This window comes from Lemur catta, chromosome 3 (genome assembly GCF_020740605.2).
Source record: "Lemur catta isolate mLemCat1 chromosome 3, mLemCat1.pri, whole genome shotgun sequence".
NCBI lineage: Eukaryota > Metazoa > Chordata > Mammalia > Primates > Lemuridae > Lemur > Lemur catta.
This window is the reverse complement of record NC_059130.1, coordinates 17,816,782-17,838,276: the sequence shown is the minus strand read 5'-3', so window position 1 is coordinate 17,838,276 and position 21,495 is coordinate 17,816,782. Positions and strand designations below refer to the sequence as shown.

General features: G+C 35.4%; 1 protein-coding gene across 4 annotated transcripts in view; it reads right to left on the bottom strand.

The window, feature by feature from the left end:
• The window catches only part of HIPK1 (homeodomain interacting protein kinase 1), a 45,037-nt gene that overhangs the window by 9,169 nt on the left and 14,373 nt on the right, over positions 1 to 21,495 (bottom strand). For 2 of the 4 annotated variants that reach the window (XM_045546864.1, XM_045546865.1), the window contains exons 3-13: positions 18,619 to 18,742; positions 12,842 to 12,961; positions 11,945 to 12,031; positions 11,067 to 11,251; positions 10,619 to 10,781; positions 9,636 to 9,861; positions 5,389 to 5,510; positions 4,359 to 4,493; positions 1,610 to 1,752; positions 1,031 to 1,210; positions 333 to 539 (exon numbers count right to left, since the gene is read on the bottom strand). In XM_045546864.1, the coding sequence (XP_045402820.1) occupies positions 333 to 539; positions 1,031 to 1,210; positions 1,610 to 1,752; positions 4,359 to 4,493; positions 5,389 to 5,510; positions 9,636 to 9,861; positions 10,619 to 10,781; positions 11,067 to 11,251; positions 11,945 to 12,031; positions 12,842 to 12,961; positions 18,619 to 18,742 (1,692 nt within the window). The remainder of the gene's footprint in view (positions 1 to 332; positions 540 to 1,030; positions 1,211 to 1,609; positions 1,753 to 4,358; positions 4,494 to 5,388; positions 5,511 to 9,635; positions 9,862 to 10,618; positions 10,782 to 11,066; positions 11,252 to 11,944; positions 12,032 to 12,841; positions 12,962 to 18,618; positions 18,743 to 21,495) is intronic. The other 2 variants (XM_045546866.1, XM_045546867.1) reach the window with 2 other exon arrangements.

Genomic DNA, 21,495 nt, shown 5'->3' with positions numbered 1-21,495 from the left:
ATGGTTATCTGTTTTCAGACCATAAAGTTCCTTGAAGGCAGGGATCATGTCTGTAGTGTAATGTGCATTTCAAGCCCTAGTAGCTTATCAACTTAATACTATAAACCTGTTCTCTAACATATCTGAAAGACTGATATAACTGATGAACATGTATAATATTATAAAAAAAAAAACCTGACAATGCTTGATTATGAAAACTTAAGGCATTTTGGCCGACTCATCCAAGGCTACACTTCCACAATACTTTTTAGTCCTTTCTTTCATAGCCAAAACTATGCCACTTGCCTGAAGCCAAAAGACCAAAGAGCCTAGGAACCATTCATCTCTCTTACCTATTGGGCTTATATTTGTTGTCCTCTTCCTCATCGGTGTCACTTCGGATAGTGATGACACTCACAGGAGGGCTGGGAGTATCTGGAATGATGATTGGCTGATGCTGATCTTGGACAGGGACTAGGGAATTATAAGAAGATGTGGTGCGGAGGGGACTACTCCCAACCAGAGAATAGACTTGGGAAGGCAGAACATCCAGAGAGGACCTGTAGGAAAAGTTCACGAGGAAAGATGGTTCAGTCTTTAGCCTCCCACACTGTACGCCTTTCCCTCAGACTGCTCTCCAATTTGCTCTTTGATTCCTTTTTACCTAATCATTAAGCTAACACACTTTACTATAAAAGTTCCAAAGAAAATCAAACTAACCACTCTGGCCAGAGTTTCCAGGGACAAAAACACTAAAATAAACAGAAATTTTACTTTTGTAAGCCCTTTACTCTATGGTTAAAGTTCACACTGTAAAGTGGGCAGAAAAATAAAAACATCATAAAGAAGGCCTGGATTCAAAGTGGCAGCAGGGAGAAAGAACTATCATGACCTGGGCACACCTGGTGTGCATGCGCAGATGAAAAGATTGCCTCTTCCTCAATTTGGCAGGTAGCTGCTACTTCACACCAAAGTGTCCATATCACAGCACTCCAAATACCAGGCAACATATCTGGCACATTTTTAACTATCAGCTCTAACACAGACTTACTTGGAAGACACTGGAGCAGACTGCTTATTTTTCTTCGAAGGAAGAGAACTGGATTGTTGTCTGACAACATGGGCAACGCCAACATTCAAGGGCTGAGCAGTAGCCAATGTCACGTGGTTAGTCAGCAAGGATGGCTGTTGCATGATAGTGCTGTACTGGTTGCCATGAGAGTGGGCATTCCTGTGCCAATAAAAAGAGAAGAGTGAATCCTAAAACCATTGGAAAATCAGGAACAAACAGGTATTAAAATCAATTAACCAAATACAGCTGCATTTTATTTTTAAAGCAGGGCACCTGGATTACCAGGCTTTAGGATCTCACTATAGGGATATTTAATTGCTTAAGACCTTCTTTAAATCTGGAGTAAATGATTCCTAACGTTAGAACCTATTATTTCCCTATATTCAAAGTTTTCTTATAACTCTATTTCCTAGCCTGATACGGGTTCTTTTCTTAAAGGATTTCAAAAAGAGATGAATTTTCCTTTATTTTCTTTCTATTTGCTCTCCATATCATCAAGTGCTCGTACCCTAAGGGATCTTCCTTTACAAATCTCCCAGAGTAACTTAGGGCACTTGCCTCCAGTCTGCTAGTTGCTGGCCACTCCCCATGGCCTCTGGAATCATTGTTGTGGGTTGGACAGAGTTGTGTAGAGCTACCCCAGGCAATTGTTGCCAAGTTGAAGGCAGGAGAATTTGCTGAGTTCCTCCAGGCCAAGCCTGCTGTAAGGAAACACACACAAAAAGATCCAGACTTGACTCATTCTTGGCTTTTTCTTCTGTTTTAAAAGAAAGAAAAATTTGTATCTTAAAAGAAGTTGCTTGTAGATTGTTAACTTGCAGAGATTAAAAAAGAAAGGTCAGAGGGGCTCAAGGCTACAAGTCTTATGAATGGGGAAGGAAAACATACTGCTTTCTCTTGGCCATCTCCATAACCTGACCACAGGGTATTAAAGAAAAGAAGATCCCTGCAGTTAAGAGTTTCTATTATACTGTAGAGAAAAGGAGTCAAAGTTCAGAGGTAAGCTCTGGTTAAATGCTGGAGTTTCATTTTTGCAACAATTCTAAAATATATCCCTAGAAAGAGTTAAGAGGACTCCCTTGAGATTAAAAATAGGAACTATAAAATTTGAGTGCCAATGAGATAAGACATCAGGTTAATTCAACCCATAAAACAAAGAGCAGAATAAAGAGTAGTTTCCTTTTTTAAAGGGGTAGTGCTTGGAAAATGGAGCCAGATGTGGATGACCAAAGGCCAAGTCCTTTGGGAAAAAAGCTTATCCCAGCAAGAGAAAGAAACTTCATCATTTACAGCCATATGATAGAATTAAACAATAAGGCAATAAGTAAAATGCTTAAGAAATAGATGCAGAAAACATGTTTTGTTTTTAATAGCTCCATAAAATATATGCTTTATGTATCATTTGTAGAAAACAACGTAAAAACTAATCATTACAAGAAAATACATCATTTGTAGTTTTTAACAAGCAATGTCACCTGCAATAATAGATTGAGCAACAAATATGTTTTCTGTACTTCTTACAGAAATTCTGGCATTTTCTGAAAAAATGGGAACAGATTTGGAAGTTTCCTTTTTAAACTTGAATTCTGCAGTACAATTACCTATAATGCTTGGATTCATATGGTTCTGTTTCTTGAATTTCAAATTGCAAGGCCATCAACACACTATTTTAAAAATATTTCTGCAAGTAACAGATCCACTTGTTACAAATACCGGTTCCAAACAAGACGCCTTCAAAGCAGAGAAACTGCAAACACGTCTGCTACCATAAGCAGAATTTAAAACAAAACAAAACAAAACAAAAAATGAAAGAAGTATGTTAAGTCACACCATGCGTCTTTCCATAAGCCAACACCTGCACAAGACAAAGCATGTAGTTTAATACAAAGCAAGAAATAACATTCCAACGTGAGGCAGAAATCTGGCGTTCCAAGCGACGAACTGTTTTGACAGAGGAAGAACAAAAATATGCAAAGCTTAGCAAATGGCTAGTGCAAACTTAAGAAAAGCAGCAAAGGAGAAGTGTCAACTAATATCCCAATCTCTAAACTATAGGTGAGCAAGTTAAAACCAGTGGCTTAGATCACGTGGGAAATATATCTCACTCCCTTGCACTCAGATCTCATGCTTATGAGAAAATTAATCTGGAGGTGACAGAGACTTTTAAACTAAAAACCAAAAAAATTCCGACCAAAGTATGTTTCTGAAAGTGTTTTCATTCATATGAATACTTGAGCAACAACAAAAGAAATTTAAAGCTACTTTGACAATGAGAAATAACAGGGTCCAATAGTATCTTTTAGGTTTTCAAATGCTTACCTAAATTTAAATTTCAAATAATGAAATGCTGGATATCCAATAAATAATTCTAATGCCCCCAAATAAACCAAAACACATCAAAATATCACTCTTAAGTTTATGAATCCTGAAATACACCTCAAAGTCCTGTTTATGATTTCCTATCTCTAAGCCTAATACTACTGTAGTTACAGCTACATTCAATAACTTTTCCCCATGACTGTTAGTAACAAAGATATTTATTTGCATAATTCATCAGCTATATTTTTACCTTTGTATAAAGACCTATTTGTAAAATATATTAATTTGTCCAAAAATCTCTAAAAATGAGTTCATCATTAATTTCAACCAACAATGATCTACAATATGATCTACATACAAAAGGGAACATCTTTAAATGGAAAATATAAACTGCCACTGATCATGAATGGCAAAAAGAGCTACCTTCATGTGGAGGATGGTTAATATCAACAGATAAAGCAATAAATTAAGAGCATCTTAAGGATTTCTACATAAACAACAGTTTTAGAAGCTTAAAATAGCAAAAAAAGAAGAAAGCTAACTTGTCAAGGAGTTCAAATTTTGAACATCCGGGTACCTGCAGTAGAGCCAAACTAAAGGCCATTTCCTTCATTCTCAAAGATCAGAGGGTAAAAGGGCAGATAACAGTGTTGAAGCTCTTCTGAGGCTACACCAAGAGCTTTTATCACACTAGGCTGGCAAAAAAGAATCAAGGGATCTGGCTCCTTACAGAGCTACACTGAACATTAGAGTCAAATAGTGCTTCAGCAAATGTTGGGGGAGGAAAACAATGAGACATTAAAGATGTAGCAAGAACACAGCCACAAGATGGCACATGCTTCCATGCCCTCTGCAAAGACTAAGCTAAAAATTTTTTTTGAAAAATGAGAAAACCAGAAGAAAACAGAACAAAAAAAAACAAGAAAAAATAAAAAAGAAAGAAACCAAAGAAACTCCGTTAGTAACACAATCAAGTGAGGGGAATTACCAGTACAGCGGCAGTCTGTTCAACCAGCGCCGGCCGGCCGGCTGCGCAGCTCAGAGTAAAGGGCACCGCATACTGCGGTGTGATGGTGGCTACTTGAGGGTGGAGAGTTGCTACCATTAGTGGTGTACAGCTTCCCTGAAACGTAGATTAGGCAGGTGAGTGAAACAAACATGAAGGCAGGTTATCTGGATTCAGAAGGGTTCTCATTCCCCCCAAGTTATTACTGACAAAAACCAGTAATTTCTTACCACCTAAAATGTATGTACCAAACACAACTTTCCCCCTTCAACTCTGTAGAGCATTGGCCCACTAGGTCAAATGTCAATGGCCTGAAGCAAAAAAGCATAGGAATCCTTCTTGGGCCAGACTCAGGGCATCAGTTCTATGAAACAAAGATATTAAAAATCGCTCCTACTACTCACAAAAGAGGATTTTTGGATTTCAGAATTTCCTATGGGCCACAAATATTTACATATAGAATCTAAAATGTAATATTTGTTGATATACAAATATTTCATGATTTTTTCAATCATCTTAGTTGCATGTTCCATGGCAAGTATAAAGTTTTAAAACTTTTGATAGCCTGGTTAAACACAAGAAATGAAGGAATGTAATACTTGAAGAGGCCTCCTGATGTGATCCAGCCTCTTAACCATGATGCAATTTTAAAAGAGTAAGCAAAAGGTACAAACAAAGGAAGCAAAAGTGGAACCTTATATTTTAAAAATGTTGCCTATGTACTGTATCTTTAAGAGCTCTAAGGTTAAAAAAAATTCATACCACAAAATTAGAGTAAACTTACTCAGAAGACCGTTTCTCAACGTCTGGATATTTACCTGTGCGAGTCAAAGGAAGACACTGGCAGAGTTGCAACAGTGTTAGGAATGAGTATATTGTTCCATATAGTTACTTCATTTTGAGCCCACTGAATCATGACCAAGAAAGATCTTGTAGTCAAAGCAAATATCATTTTCTGGGACAAAATATCTGATTCTCGAGAATGCTTCAGCAATACTGAGCTGGCTTTTACCTGTGTAAGAACTCCTGACTGAATCTGTAGTGGCTGAGCAGCTGGTGCCTGGGGTACAATTGGCACAGCATTATCCATCCTCACAGGGAATCCAGAATGCTTTGTTGTTGCTTGTAGTCCAGCTGAGGAAAACAGCATCACAGTTAAAACTGCTTTGCTAGGTCTGGGAGTACTGTTTGTTTTAGATTTTTTTGCTTTTAGCTTTTCTGTTCAAATAATCACTATTCAGGTTTTAGTTCTAGAGACACTTAAGCCAAGTTTCATACATAGAAGCCTTGGGAGTTAATAAAAGGGAGACTTGGTTCCCTCCAGGTTTGATTAATGGAAAGACGTTTGATACAGTGAGGGCTGGTTTTAAGGGAATTCTAAATTTTTTTATGCTACAAAATTTAAAACACAACATTCATCCCATCCCCACTGACAGCATAGGCAAAAGTAAATAAAACCCTTCACTTAGTAAGTTACATTTATTTTTCAATCCACTACAGGAACAAAAAAAAAACTTCAGTGTTTTTAAAACTATAATCTCTTAAAAGCAAGACAAATACTAATTTTTTGCTAATTAGGTAAGAAAAATTATGAAAAGCTCAGTAACTTATAATCTAAGTTACCCTTTTATTTAAAATGTTTTAAAGGAAGTTTTTCCCTACTCCTCAAAAAATGTAACGTAGTTTACAAATTAGTCATATATTTATCGTTAACCAGTGTGTGAACTGAAGAAATTATGCCTAGGATAAAAAATTTTTAAAAGACCATTTGGTTTATGAAAACATTTTTCTACTTATTTTAGAAATCTGCTCTTGTCATTGACAGATTTCTAATCAACCTCTTTTGTAGTTAATGGGCAGCTAGGAAAATCAAGAATTTTGCTGCCTTTAAAACAGTGACCAGGCCTTCTTTATCTTTTTATTCATAAATGTTTCTTACAAATAGGAAGATCTCATTCTGGGGGAAAAGAGGGGTTAAAGACAGTTCTCCCTTTTGCCAAGACTTGAGAAAAGAGCCTTCTCAAGAAAGTTCTCCCAAGGAACAGCTTTCTTCTAAACCTACCATATCAAAACTGTCAATATAGAGAATTTAGCTTTCTATTATGCCTCCAATTAACTAATGCCTACAATTTTGTGAAGTGAGGATATGAACTTTTTTTATTTTAAGAGATAAGGTCTTGCTCTTTGTCATCTAGGCTGGAATGCAGTGGCATGATCATAGCTCACTACAGCCTCAAACTCCTATGCTCAAGCAATCCTCCTGCCTCAGCTTAGCTTCCCAAGTAGCTAGGACTACAGGTGCACACCACCACTCTCAGCTAATTTTTAAAATATTTTTGCAGAGACAAACTCTTGCTACATTGCTCAGGCTTGTCTTCAACTCCTGGCCTCAAGCAATCCTCCCTTCTCAGCCTCCCAAAGTGCTGGGATTATAGGCATGAGCCACCATCCCCTGCCTGAACATTTTAATTAGAAGACTCCTTCAGTGACATTTTCTAAGCTATCACCAACTAATTTCTCCTAATATTACTATGAAGGTATGAAATAAGCATGATTCATTAATCATAATTCTGTGATTTTCAGCAAGTCAGTCGTCTAATTTTCCACTTCAGGAATATATGAATAATTTAATAAATTGTTAAGAAAAATACAATCCAGAAATGTACAAAACAAGAGGGAATAGTAAAATCAGAATTAAAATACTCTGCCAGTACCTTTTTTAAAAAGTACTACTTATATAAAAATAAAAAATAACAAATCCATATATTAAGATAAACAAGTTGTCAGCCATGCTTCCTTAGGCAATGCTATCTCATAAGAAAGCTTGTCTACAGTGTCAGGATATATGCCTAAGTACGAGACAAGGTTATCATAATAGCCTCCTAAAAATTGGTAGGACCTATGGAGGGAAAACTTAGGAGGAAATGTTCACTATAGAAGTTAATCTATGGCTCCCAGGGTGATAAAGTAAGGACAAAATTACAGAATAATAGTTAACCAATGAACAAAATGTCTATCTATTTTGGTCAACTGAAATAGTATCGAAAGTAGGATTTATAGTACTGACCTACAAATGTGACTCTAAAGTATCAGACTGCTACAGTTATTTAGGCTAAGCCACAGCAGGCAAGCTAGTTTAAAACTAGTTCCCTCTTTGCACAAGTGGAAACAAAGAATTAACAAAAGGCAACACTTTTGGAAGGTTCTCTCTGAATCCTGACCTAAGAAGGATTAATTTCATTTTCTGCTGTTATTTTTGTTTTATTGAGCATTGCCCTTTAAGTATAGAACCTTGAATGTATGGAAAGAAGGGTAAATTGCCTAATTGATGAGGGTCTATCCTCTAAGTAGAGGCACCTTGTAAAATAACAGATGGTCAAAGAAAAGTGGGCAACCTGGAATATACAGAACTACTGGGTAGAAATCAGAAAACTGTGGAGGTTGGCAAATGAACCAACAACTCTTTACAGCTGTGAGTTAAAACACTGAGAGGCAGTATGGAATAACACTTCAAAATACATAAGCTGTGAGTTCCACTGCCTAGATTTAAACCAGGGTTCTGCCATAATTAGTTATAATACTTCAGACAGATGAGGGAATCGTGCTCAATTTTCTCATTTATTTAAGTTGGGGTTAATGACATTACCCACCTAAGGTTGTTAGTGAGGATGAATTAATATATGTAAAAGCACTTAGAACACTATCTGGCATATAGTAGTACATATTATGTATCATCATTATCACCTTAATTTTAAAACTCCCATTGGGAAATTTTAAAATTTGCTCTACTAGCTCCTCAGGTTATTCAGATTTCCTAGATAGGAAAAAACATTTCCAAAGCTTACACTTACCTAATTATACCAAAAAGGGTTATCCCATTTTTCCCCTCTACCTCTTCAGTTTACATTTTGTTTTGTTAAAGGAACTCAAAAGTTATTCTGCTTCATCTCTTAAGTGTCACCTGAGAAGCAGCAGAAAACTTCAGGGTACCACATCTGAAAATTGTTCCAATGAAACTCACTTTGGAAAAGGTGGAAGAAAGGGTGGCTAATTTGCTAAGTTCAGTAGAAGAATTACTCAACATATGACAACCCAAAGCACAGAATTTACTATTATGAAGCATATGCAGAAAATATTTGGTAAATCAGGCTAAATTTGCATTTACGGATTTTGAATCTGCTCCTCCGCTCTCCCTGTGGTTTCTCCCTGGTTTACATCGCTATCGCTCTCCTGTCCTCCCGGTAATCTCTCAGTCTCCCCTATCCCCTCTTTTCTTTCTGCTTGCTCCGACTCTGTCAGAAACCAAACAAACAAAAGAGTCACAGTCAATAAGTAACTGATATAAAAAGATAAAAATGATACCTGCTTCTATGTTAAGTGTTATGAGAAGCCTGAATCCTGGTTTATTCTCACAGGGTATGGACACTGACTTTCTATTGGGAAGTCAAGTGTATTGTCAGACTATAGTTTAAAATAATTTAATCTTCTAAATGGCTTATCAAATCATTAAACATACATTTCCCATATTTCAGAACAAAAGGACTAGACAGACTGGATTACAAAACAATAATGAGAAAACAGAGGAGGATGGAAATGTGAAAATTAAAATCTTATTGCAACACATGAAGTCAGACTCCTCCTTCAGCTATTCTGTTCCTCTGTTGACAGGAGCTTGCGGCAATGTTATGATTCATAAGCTGAAGCAGATAATCTTAATGCCTTCCCCACACGAGCATCTCAGCTTGCAGAATTTTTCAGGTCAATAAATAATGATCTTGATTTCTGAATGTAATTTAAGAGGTTTCTACATTCTTAAACATGATTTTTACATTTTAGAATAAAATTACTTTCATTTGGAACATAATTCTATAATAGAATGATATGGGAAATAAGATTCAATATATAGCAATTCTGGTTTCAACAAATTTTTTTTAAGATGTATACATTCAGCATATTGACAGATACATGTTTATATGAGATATATGACACTGATACAAGAATTCAATGAGCAAGAAAACTGATATCAGGCAATTCAATTAAGGAAACATAAATTGAGCTCCTATGTCAGGTAGTATCATAAGTAGATAAATAATCAATGTAAGAAGGGGAAATCCACTTTGTGGTATCACCCAATTTCAGTTACCTTGATCATCAGAGATAGACTTTAAACTTGTCAAAGATCAGAACTAAACAACTAGATCTGCCTAAAGCAGGCAGGTCTAATATAATATCATATGATACAGGAGTTTCCCCACTTACTTTGAAACGCAGGTGGACATACTATAAATGTTTGTTGGAATGGATCTGTCTGAGTGCAAATCTGGGTGGTTCCAGGCTGCAAGGAAACACCCTGCTGGGCAACTCCAGGAACTGGTGCGGCAGATGATGGGTACAAAGCCGACTGGTAGTTTAGCAGTGAGACATCTGAATTAGCCAGAGAAAGAGTAGCAGCTGCTGCACTAGAACTGGAAGCTAGAACACTGGCCTAAAAACAAAAGCATTATATTTGTACACTGGTATAAAGTGGCGACAGACAATATTTTTACACATATAGAATTTACCCAGAAAAACTTAGGACAAAGTTTTAAAATATAATCTTAACTATCCTTGAAATAACTCTCAGCTTAAGAAATTTTCCAAGTCCCTAAATTTAAGAAATATTATAAGGTTGAACAAGCAAACAAAGAATAACAAATAGTCCTGTACTGGCTGTGGCTATATAAACCCCAACTACTTCTGTACAAAAAATAGATGGATAGAAGATCCCACCAAATCTCATACACGCTTCCATTTAAAAAGTAGACCTAACAAAGAAATTGGAAAGCTTTCATCTTCAGAAATAAGCTTGAACTGTAAATATTACAGGTTAGCAAACAAATGCAAAACCATCCTTGAAGTCAATGACTTGGAAACCTTTCAAATCAGTAATGAGATATGTAAAATCCTTCTCCTAACAGGGAGAAAGAGTCATTTAGCCAAAGTTAGTATAACTAACAGCAGTGTAATAGTCAGACCCCATTTATCTGACTGTGCTAAGACATATGAGGACATGGATTAGGTCTTTGTATGTAATTTTTGTTAGCACATGAGTGGTAGGTAATATCAGTCTATCAACTTTTGCCAAGTAGAAAATTCTTAGGAAGCAACAATATCACCATAACAAGGACTGGTTCCTCACTCTGTACTCTTAGTAAGTTTCTTCCCCACTTAGGCTTGAGTTTCCAAAATCATTTACTGAATACCTGATTGTGCACTGTATTGAGCTGGTTGCTGAAGCTCATGGTTAGATTTGTGCTTGTATTTGGGGCAACATGTGTAGTGAAGGGACTCTTGATCTGACTCACTGTATCATACATATGAACCCTCCGCTTGCAGATCTCCATGTTCTGAAAACAAGACTTAACACTGAAAAAGAGATTAAAGATTCACTTGTGAATGCTGAGATTTAAACAGATAGCAAATAACTCAAGATAAACACAGATCAAAGTTTTTTTCCCAAGCACTTTCAGATAAAACGAGTCAAAAGATTTTAATAATCATAAAGAGTAAAAATACACATCTAATTTTTAACATAATAATTTTTCAATGAGAAAGAAAAGCATCAGTTAGCACCAAAGTTGCTGCTCACTTGATAGTTCTACTTGTAAGGACCACATCATGTCAGAAAGCCCCAGAATATACCATACTCACTGATTGCTATGTGGAAAATCCAAAAGGTGAGTCATTGTCACAAACTGATGGTTAAGAGTTTTCAAAGGAGTAATTCTCTTATCTGCATCAATTGTTAGCATTTTTTTTAACAGATCAATGTATTCTCTTCGATCCGCCTTCTCTGCCAACATGTCTGTTCCCTCTAAGTCTGTAGACATATTTACCTTCCAGAGGAAAATTTAGAAATATTATACTTCTTCACTTAACCTTTAAAGCTGACACTAAATAGCTGCTTTTCCTCTAAACTATATATATAATCATCAAAAGAGAAACCTGAGGACATTCCTTCTATTACAGTGTAATCATTTCACAGGAGGAAGCTCTTTTTATGCCATCTAATTAAAATCTTTATTTAAATTTAGTGGCAGAATAAAGCTGATAAATTCTTGTCATAAAAATTTGAAATAAACAAGTTAAGCAAAAGTGACTGTTATTACTGAGATATAAAAGTTTCCACTGTTGAAAATATTAAATGACACAAGTGTAAAGTGTTCAAACAGAATTTGTAACATAATAAGCAATCAATAAATGTAGCTCTTATGTAAGTATTTATTTAGTAGAAAAAATGGGACAAGAAAGAAACCTTCATAAGTAATATTTTAAAATGTTGGTATATAACAAGACCAGTTAAGCAAAGCAAGGGAGAAGCATATAATTGTAAAAGTTACTTTGTTAGGATTCAAATTTTCTTTTATATGTATATATATGGCATAATATTAATGCATTTTTCTGTAAAAACTGAAAATGAATACTAGAAAGGTAACAGATTAAATTTGTCTTTAGTATAATAAATGGAAGTGTGTCTCTGATTAAAGAAATATATAAATGTCTGACTTTCTGAAACTTTCCATGCTCACCTGAGCCATGTCATCTAAACAGTTAAAAATGTACTTCCGAGCTTCTTTTGATTTTATTCCAGTCTCCAGTTCATGTTCTTCGGGTGTCTATAAAATATGGATTTTGGGGGGAAAAATTCCACCTCTATGTTATTTTCACATTTTATTCAAAACCAAAGCCCGAATACAAAGAGATTAAGTGTCGTCACCTTGCCAACCATAGATGGTAGACATGAAAGTAATTTATAACCAGAAAATCTTCTGGTGGAGAGATGTGACCTTGATATCTAGCCACCCTTTTAACAGTGATAAAATAAACATGCAAGCAATGATGCAGCACAGTTCCTGAAGAAATGTCAGATAAAAGGGATATTACCATTACTCTCTTAAAGCTATTCTGAAATAAATTGATATCTCAAATGCTAACTGTTCAACAGTCTCAGGCAGAGTGTCACAAGGGTAATCAAATTACTAAAAGATTTCTCAAGTTAAAGGAGTAGGCTCAGAAGTAAAAACTGGATACTTTTTTCAAGAAAAAAATATAAGACCTAGATGTGGACAGTGAGAAAATTATGTTATTTTATCATATTTATTGATAGTAATGACTCTAAAAAACAGTTATTACTAAATGTCTCTAGTTCTTCATATCACTTAATGGTGAATTCTGCTTTCCACACCCCATATCAGCGGCTGACTCAACATATACAAAATCACCTCAGTCAACTGAACAGGCACTTAATGTTTTGTTTTTTAATTAACGACAAGGCCAAATAAGGTACAATGAAATAATTTTTCAAAAAGTTTCCTCCTACAAACATACTTTTCCTTCTTCTACCTCCAGAATTTAATAACTAAACTGTGAATTCAAAGTTGGGGGTGGGAAGTACAGGACCAGGTAGTATAGCAAGGAAGACAGACCTTAAGCCTCCACAGTGGGTACCCCAAATTAGGATCTCTGTTGAAAAACCTGGTTGTTTTTGTTCCGGCACTGAGAAGATATTCAGCTGGCAAGCCTTGTGTTTGTGAAATGTAACGAATCTGAAACATCAAAACAATCAAATACTAATTTAGAGGGAAAAAGGAAATTATTAAAGACTTTTTATACTAAAACATTATTAACTCTGGCCCCAAAAGAAAGGTATTACAAAGAAATTAAATCTCTAATAAATACAACTGAAATTTATCTGTAAATACATATATGTTAACCCATCCACAAGAATTCCCAAATATTTATTTAGTAACTTCCTTGTTACTATATCTGTTATTTACATGGACAACCAGTTTTGAAAATTTTGAGTGTAATCTTTTTTGCATTTTTGTAGACTTCTAATACAAAATTCAGAAAATTTTAGATTTCTAGAATAATTTCTAAATACTTTTTCATGTATTACCAATTTTTTCTTGTTTGTTTTGTTTTACAATGCACTACCAAATTAGAAAGATTAAGGAAAAATTTCCTCAAACCTCTTTCTTCCTTGGATATTCTGGTTCTTGTCAATTGCCTCTACTCTAAATAGCCACAGAACTTATCCCTCATACCATAAAATTTAGCACTTAATCCCCCATATCAGTGGAGGGAACATCAGTACAGGGCAGGTACTATATTTAATTTACTCAACTTTTATTGAACACCTACTATGAACTAGGCTAACAGTTCTCAAAGTATAGTCTGGAGGAACCTCTGGAGGTCTCCAAGACTCTTTCAAGAGGTCTATGAAGTAAAAACTATTTTCATAATAAGAAGTTATTTGCCTTTTTCACACTCTTCTCATGAGATTTCCAGAGATGATGTGTGATGATGTCATAGCTCTGAAATGAAATGGGCTATGAAACAGGCTTGTATATTCTTGTTTTTAAAATTTTGTTTTATTATTCACACTTCTATCTGCTTCTGTAATTCTCCCCAACCAGAAAAGCAATAGAAGAGGTGATTTTCTTCTCTCCCCCACCACCCAAGGGCAATGCAAGAGATAAATTTTTTTACAACCCCCATTCCATATTATGAATGGTTATACTTAACGTGAAACTAGAAAGTAAAAAACTTGCAAGCAAGGAAATAAATCATACTTCCCACTTTCCCCAACCCCAAAATTCTGTTTTAATTTCTAATCTGTATATATTAACAGATATAAGCTACAGAAACAGAACTTTGGAATCCTCAATAAGTTTTTAAGAATGTCAAGCAGGGGGTTGGCAAACCATAGCCTATAGGCCAAATCTGGCCTGCTCACAACAGCAAGGTATTACTTCAAATCTGTGGAAGCACATAAGTGCAAACTAAAATAGAGCATCAGCAAAATAGAAAGATATTTTTAAAATGTCAATCAACTTCTTTTGCATACTTTATTTTTAAAATCCAGGATTAAATCTGTATAACAGAGTAGTATGCAAACATTTTAAATGATAGGGTAGAAGCAAATTTACTGACATGTAAAGATGTTTTGCAATATATTAAGTAGAAAAGCAGATTACTGATTAAATATAATCTCATTTTCTTAAAAAATTACATTTCATTGATTGTAAAAGGCACATTTTTCACATCAACATCCTTGAAATCAAGATACGCGTTACAACCGATAGGTATCCTAAGTTACTTGTTAGCATTCTTTCTTTCTCAGAGGTAAAGAAAAAGGGTGCATCTTTAAATCAATGATGTCTTAGATTTGACGAAATATAATATATATGCCCCTTTATATTCACAAGTTTATATTTGGAACATAACTATATGCAGTAAATATTCATTCATTCTTTCAGTATTTATTAAGACAAGCAGAGGTGATTTGAAAACTTGACATGGTTCTTGCTCTCATAGAGCTTACAGTCTAGTAAGGGAGACAGACATTGAATGTATAATTCAAACTGAGTTGGTATTCTGAAGAAAATAAGTAGGCCTCTATAAAAATATATAACAAAAGAACCTGGAGACTGGTGAGGAAAAGCTCCTCAGGGAAGTGACATGGTAGCTGATAAATGAGTAGGCAATGACTAAATGAAATCAATGCGTGGTAATGTATTCCAGACTACGGGAACAGTATATGCAAGGGCCTGTGCTGAAAGGAAACATATTCTTAACTACTGCTGAAATGATGTCAACGGGGCTAGAGCATGGAAAGAAAGGAGAAATGGTATAAGATTAATCGAGAGAGAGAGAGAGAGAAAGAGAGAGAGAGAGAGAGGAGGGAGAGCCCATGTGGGGGCTCAGAGGCAATATTAAGAATTTAGTCTAGGCTGGGCATGGTGGCTCATGCCTATAATCCCAGCACTTTGGGAGGCCAAGGCAGGAGGATTGCCTAAGGCCAGGAGTTCAAGACCAGCCCGGGCAACATACTGAGATGCCATCTCTACAAAAAATTATTTAAAAGCTTTTTTTTTTTAATTAGCCAGGCATGGTGGACATGTACCTGTAGTCATAGCTACTCAGGAGGCTAAGGCAGGAGGATTGCATGAGCCCAGGAGTTCCAGGTTACATACAGTGAGCTATGATCGCACCACTGCATTCCAACCTGGGTAACAGACCAAGACTCTGTCTCATGGCTGGACACAGTGGCATGCCTATAATCCTAGCACTTTGGAAAGCCAAGACTAGAGGATCGCTTGAGCCCCATAGCTCAAGACCAGCCTGAGCAACACAGCAAGACCCTGTCTCTACAAAAAATAGAGAAATCAGTCAGGTGTGGTGACGTGCATCTGTAGTCCCAGCTATTTGGGAGGCTGAGGCAGGAGGATCACTTGAGCCCAGGAGTTTGAGGTTGCAGTGAGCTATGATGATGTCACTGTACTCTAGTCTCGGCAACACAGAGAGACTGTCTTAAAAAAAAGAAAAAAAAAAAAAAAAAAAACCCACTCTGGACAAAGATTGGAGAATAGGAAAAGGGAGACAGTCTAGTAGCCCAGGTAAGTGATGAAGATAGCCTGGACTAGCAAAGTAACAATGGGAAAAAATGAATAAAATAAAGAGGTATTTAGGACATAAACAGTCAGGAGATAGGCACACATGAATGCAGACACGTACGCTCACTGCAAACTACATTTTCCTTCACAGAATTTATCTCAATTGCATTAGGCAATTATTTTTATGATTATTTACTTAATGTCTGTTTATCACCAAACTACAGTCTACATGAGGGCAAGGACAATGTTTTTTTTAATTCAGCACTGCATCCCCAGTGCCTATAGTACCTGACATAAAGAAGGTACTCACTAAATACATGATGAAAATTAATAAATAATATATATAAACATAAAAAACACCAAAACATAAGAGGTTACCTCTGAGAAGTGAAACTAGTGGAGGTTGGAATTTTTGTCTCTTGGCTAATTGAATCTCTTTTAATTTTTCTACTATATGGATGTACTTAGGGAATTAAAACATTTAAAATTTTTACTATCATACAATGAATTTCTTCATGAAAACAGAATGAGAAGCCTTCACTCCAATGCTTTCACATAGCTTAAAATAAAGCAACAATAAAAAGCTCACATTTAAGCAAATAAAAAGTATTATTGTCATTTGTTATTTTAAACAATTAAAATGTTTTCAATGAATTTGAAGATACTAACTAATATCTAGAGGGGGAATACACATTTGACTTCAAGACTAACAAACATGCTATAAAATCTCAGCTACAGCATCTATGAAAAATTCACAGCTAACATCATACTTAATAGTGAAGAACTGAATGCTTTTCCTCTAAAATTAGGAGCATAACAAGGATATCCACTCTCAATATTTCTATTCAACACTGTACTAGAGATACAATGCAAAGCAATTAGGCAAGGAAAAAAAAGGCATCTAGACTGGAAAATAAAATGTAAAACTATTATTTGTAGGTGACATGATCTTGTATATAGAAAATCGTAAGGAATTCATAAAAAACTATTAGAAGTAGAATTCTATTGGAAAACTAACAGAAAAAGAGTTCAAGCTTAATTACAATCAACTATATATACCAGCAATGAATAATCTGAAAATGAAATTTAAAAATAATTCCATTCATTATAGCATCAATAAAATAGAACACTTAGAAATAAATTTTAAAAAGAAGTATAAAACTTATACTCTGAAAATTACATTGTACTAATACTCTGAAAAAACACTGCTATAGACAAGTTAAATATATAGAAAGATTTCCCAAGTTTATGGATCAGAAGACTTAATACTGTTAAGGTAGCAATTACTTCCCAAACTGATCTACAAAATCAGAGCAATCCTAATCACAATCCCAGCTGGGTTGTTTTTTTTTTTTTTTAAGAGATAGGGTCTTGCTCTGTCACCCAGACTAGAGTGCAATGACTGTAGCCTTGACTTCTTGGTTCACACAATCCCCTGCCTGAGCCTCTCCAGTAGCTGGGACTACAGGGAGTGCCACCATGACACCTGGCTAATTTTTCTATTTTTTGTAGAGACTGGGTCTCGCTATGCTGCCCAGGCTTGTCTCAAACTCCTGGGCTCCAACAATCCTCCTGCCTCCGCCTCTCAAACTGCTGGGACTACAGGCTTGACCCACTATGCCCACCCTGCCCCCAGTTGGCTTTTTTGAGGAAATTGATAAGTTGATCCTAAACTTCATATGAAAATGGAAGAGTCCCAAATAGCCAAAACAATCTCGAAAAAGAACGAGGCTGGAGGATTCACACTTTCTGATTTCAAAACTTACTACAAAGCTACAGTAATCAAAACAGTGTCATATTGGCATAAGAATAGATACAGGATACAGATCAATAAAATAGAATTGACAGTCCAGAAATACCAATATATTTATGGTCAACTGATTTTCAACAAGGATGCCAAGACAATCCAATGTGAAAAGGACAGCTAGTGAATGCTACATCTATTCAGACTGAAAACACAAAATTCTAGATTGAATAGGGGAAAACAATATTTTGCTTTTTTTTCTTCTAATCACTCCAGATATAACCATTTATCTCTCAAAAAAAAAACCCACTTGTGCACCTACTATGTGCCAGACACAGTATCAGGAGCAGAGGATACACTGGTGGTATGAAACTGTCTCTGCCCTCAAGGAGCTTATAGCATGGAGGGTAAAATCACTTTTTTAAAAAGAAGAACAAGAAATGAGAATTCACAATTTACTTCCAGGGCAAAATTTCTTTCCTCAGTGGACCAATTAATTAGGAAATTGTAGCATATCTTCTCCTAAAGCTTATCTATTTTGAAACACAGAACAATTATTACAATACTTTATAACTCAGCTGACTTCCCTCCTAAATCCTATTTTACAGAGACCCAAATTTATCACAGCTTCTGGGACCTAGTGTGTTTTAGACCAAAGAGAGTACTTATACTTCAGTCTGTGCCATGTCTAAAAGGAAATAACAATAGCTCTCAGTGAGTCAATGTTCACTCTTAAAATTCCAGTTCCTCATCCTTATTTTATTTTCATATCTTAACTCACAGGCATGTTAATGAAAGTCCCTAAATCATTACAGACCTAGAAAAGTACCAATCTTAAGTAATATAAAATAAAATTCTTTTTTTATTATAGAATTGCAAAAACTTACTTTAGACTAAGAAGCAGGGAGATAAAATTCGACTATTCTTTAAAAAATTCTTCAGTAGTAATTGGACTACTCTTTCCCTAGTATCTAAATACTTACTAGTACTTCTCTTCCTTTACAATCTATTTCACTAGTAACTACTAACTTTCTATTTCCATCCAAATAAACACTCTTACCTGATCATATTCTGAAGCACCAGGATAAAGAGGCCATCCCAGAAACAGCTCGGCTATCACACAGCCCAGTGACCACATATCAATAGCTTCACAAAATGGTAATCCAAGAATAATTTCAGGGGCTCTAGTAAAAACAGAAATATCAGATAAAAAAATAAATATTACTTGGGGAAATTAACTTTGCTAAGTCCTATTTTAGTATCAGCTAAAGGTACATTTATTTAATAAAACTGCAAACAATCTTTGGTATACAATCTGTCATCCAAAATTCCTGGTGCCAGATGTGTTTGGGAATTCAGAATTTTTTGAATTTCAGAAAGGTAATACAGAACACAAACTATACATTACATAATAATCCCAGTGGAGTTCAAGGCAGTGTCCCATGATCAAACACATTAACATTCCTGTAACAAAACAATGAGCAGTCATACTAAGTTGGCTAAATAAAGACTTTAAATAGACTTACAATGGTTCAAGTCAGGTCTTGCCAATAAAATAGTTTATACCAAACTGAGGGGGAAAATCTTCATTTTTGAGAGCTTTTTGAAATTTAGAATCATAGATGAGGGACCATAGATATTTTTCTTTTTATTTCTAGCACCTTTTAAATTATGAAATAAATCAATTAAATGGCCTGGTCAATAAATACCCCTTTGTGACAGAAATGCCTTCTAAAGAGACATGGTGGTTGACAACATACTCTAGAGCCAGCCTGTCAAGGTTTGAATCCAAGTTCCATCAATTAATAGCTGTAGGTATGAAACTTGATCCTTATCTATAAAGTGGAGACAGTAAGAATACCTACCACATAGGGGTATTGTGAAGTTTAAATAAATTAATATATTAAAGCTTTTAGACCAGTGCCTGGCACATAGCGAGTACTATGTAAGTGTTAGACAGAATAACAACTATTATTACAGTATCACTATTTTAAAACTTTGAACTCTGTGTGCTTTCAGAAATATTCATTTTCATTCATGCTTCAAGTGAGAAACATAACCATAGGGAAACTTAAAGAGAAGACTAAGGTAATCCATAACTCAGAGCTCTATAGATATGAACACATCTAAGGTAAATTATCCCCATTTATAGAGGAAGAAACTGAGGCAAAGAAAGATTAAATACTTTGCTCAAAATCACACAGTTAATGAGTGGCAGAGCTAGGATCTGAATCCCAGCAATCTGGCTCTAGAGTTGAGAATATTATACTGTTTCTCAGTAAGTACATACCCATCTATATAAATCTGTTTGACTGATGATATACATACATAGGCATTTTTCAAACTGTGACTAAAATTAAGAGATAAATGGGTTCAAAAAGGGAATGATAATACGTAACACTAATACCAATAATTATAATAGATGACATTTACATAGTGCTATGTGCCATGCACTAAGTTCTTTATAAAGGTTGAGACACTTAATACTTACAACAGTCCTATAAAAGTAAGAATGATTATGGCATCAATTCTAATATGCACATTTTCTCACATCTTAACATCTCTGAAATTAAGAGGATTTTTACAAGTGATAGTATATTTTAGTTTAATGGCAGTGTCTTTACTTCCTTAGGTGGTACATAAATAGTGTTATATCTTATAATCAATGGCATCTTAGACTCTATGTAGTAAAGTATTACCTCCATTCTACAGATGAAGAAACTGGGCACTGAGAGGTTAAATAACTTGCCCAAGGTACACAACTACTAAATGATGGCACCCAAGCAGTCTAGATCCAGGATCTGAGCTCCTAAGGAATTTATCATCTTCTCTAAATTATTTCCTTTCCTTCTCATAGCATTTGATCTGCTAGGGCACTCCAGATCCAGATCCCTCATGTAGTAGGAACTAAATGGAAAAGCAGATGTCTCCACGAGTAACCATCTAACTGGCTGTGTCTCCTCATGGAATGTCTAGGTTTTCCAAACTACTTTCAAATATTATGTGCTTATTGTTGCTTTGTGTATATGTGCAGTGGGTAGGAGAGAGGCAGATTGAGAGAGAGGGTATAAAATAATTTCTGTAAATAAGAATATCATCTCCAAATAATTATATGTGAATAGTAGCCCTTAGAAAACAGAGTAAACTGGGGGACTCCACAGGATCTAAAAGCTTCCCTGATCCTTACACAGAAATAGCAGAAAATCCAGGCCTGCTCAGACTTAAAGTTTGTGTCAGCTATAGGTAAAACCATCAATATCACGAGTTTTATAGTATTTGATGTGAACTCTGGTTTTGTTCACCAAAGAAACAATCCTCAAAAGTGATATTCCTGTTTTCAGGTGGTTAGAATCATATATTACTGATGGAATTTCAGAGTTCAATTAAATCCCAACAATTATGGCATATTTTTAAGATCATACAAGTTTGACAGGAGCTAAACTACAGAGTAAGAATACTCAGAAACAACATAAAAGCTTTTCTAAAATTGAAAAGGAACAAAATTTTCTATTCCCAGTGAGCAGAATCATTAATTTCCAAGTTCATGACAGTGCCAAAAATAGCTGGCAGGGGGGAGTGAAAATGGCTCTGTGCCAAAATAAAAACTGGGCTTAGAACATTCCAAAGCATCAATTGATTTTGCCATTCTCAGCATACCAGGAGGACATTTTAAAGTCCAAAAGGTAGGTCACAGAGAATGGCCAGGCCACCCGATAACTTATTTCTTTAAAAAGGTAGCAATACTATGTGATAACTGTCAGTCTTCTGGAGCTTAAAGTTTCAGGGAAATTAAGGAAAACACTAATCCCAGCCCCCAAGCCCTGTGTCTTAAAAAAAAAACAAAACTGAAGACTGGCTGAAAGTTTTTTCATTTGGTTTCACCCTGCTTCTAGAGTGACAAAACCAGAGAAAGATTTCCAGCAAAAGCTCACTCAAA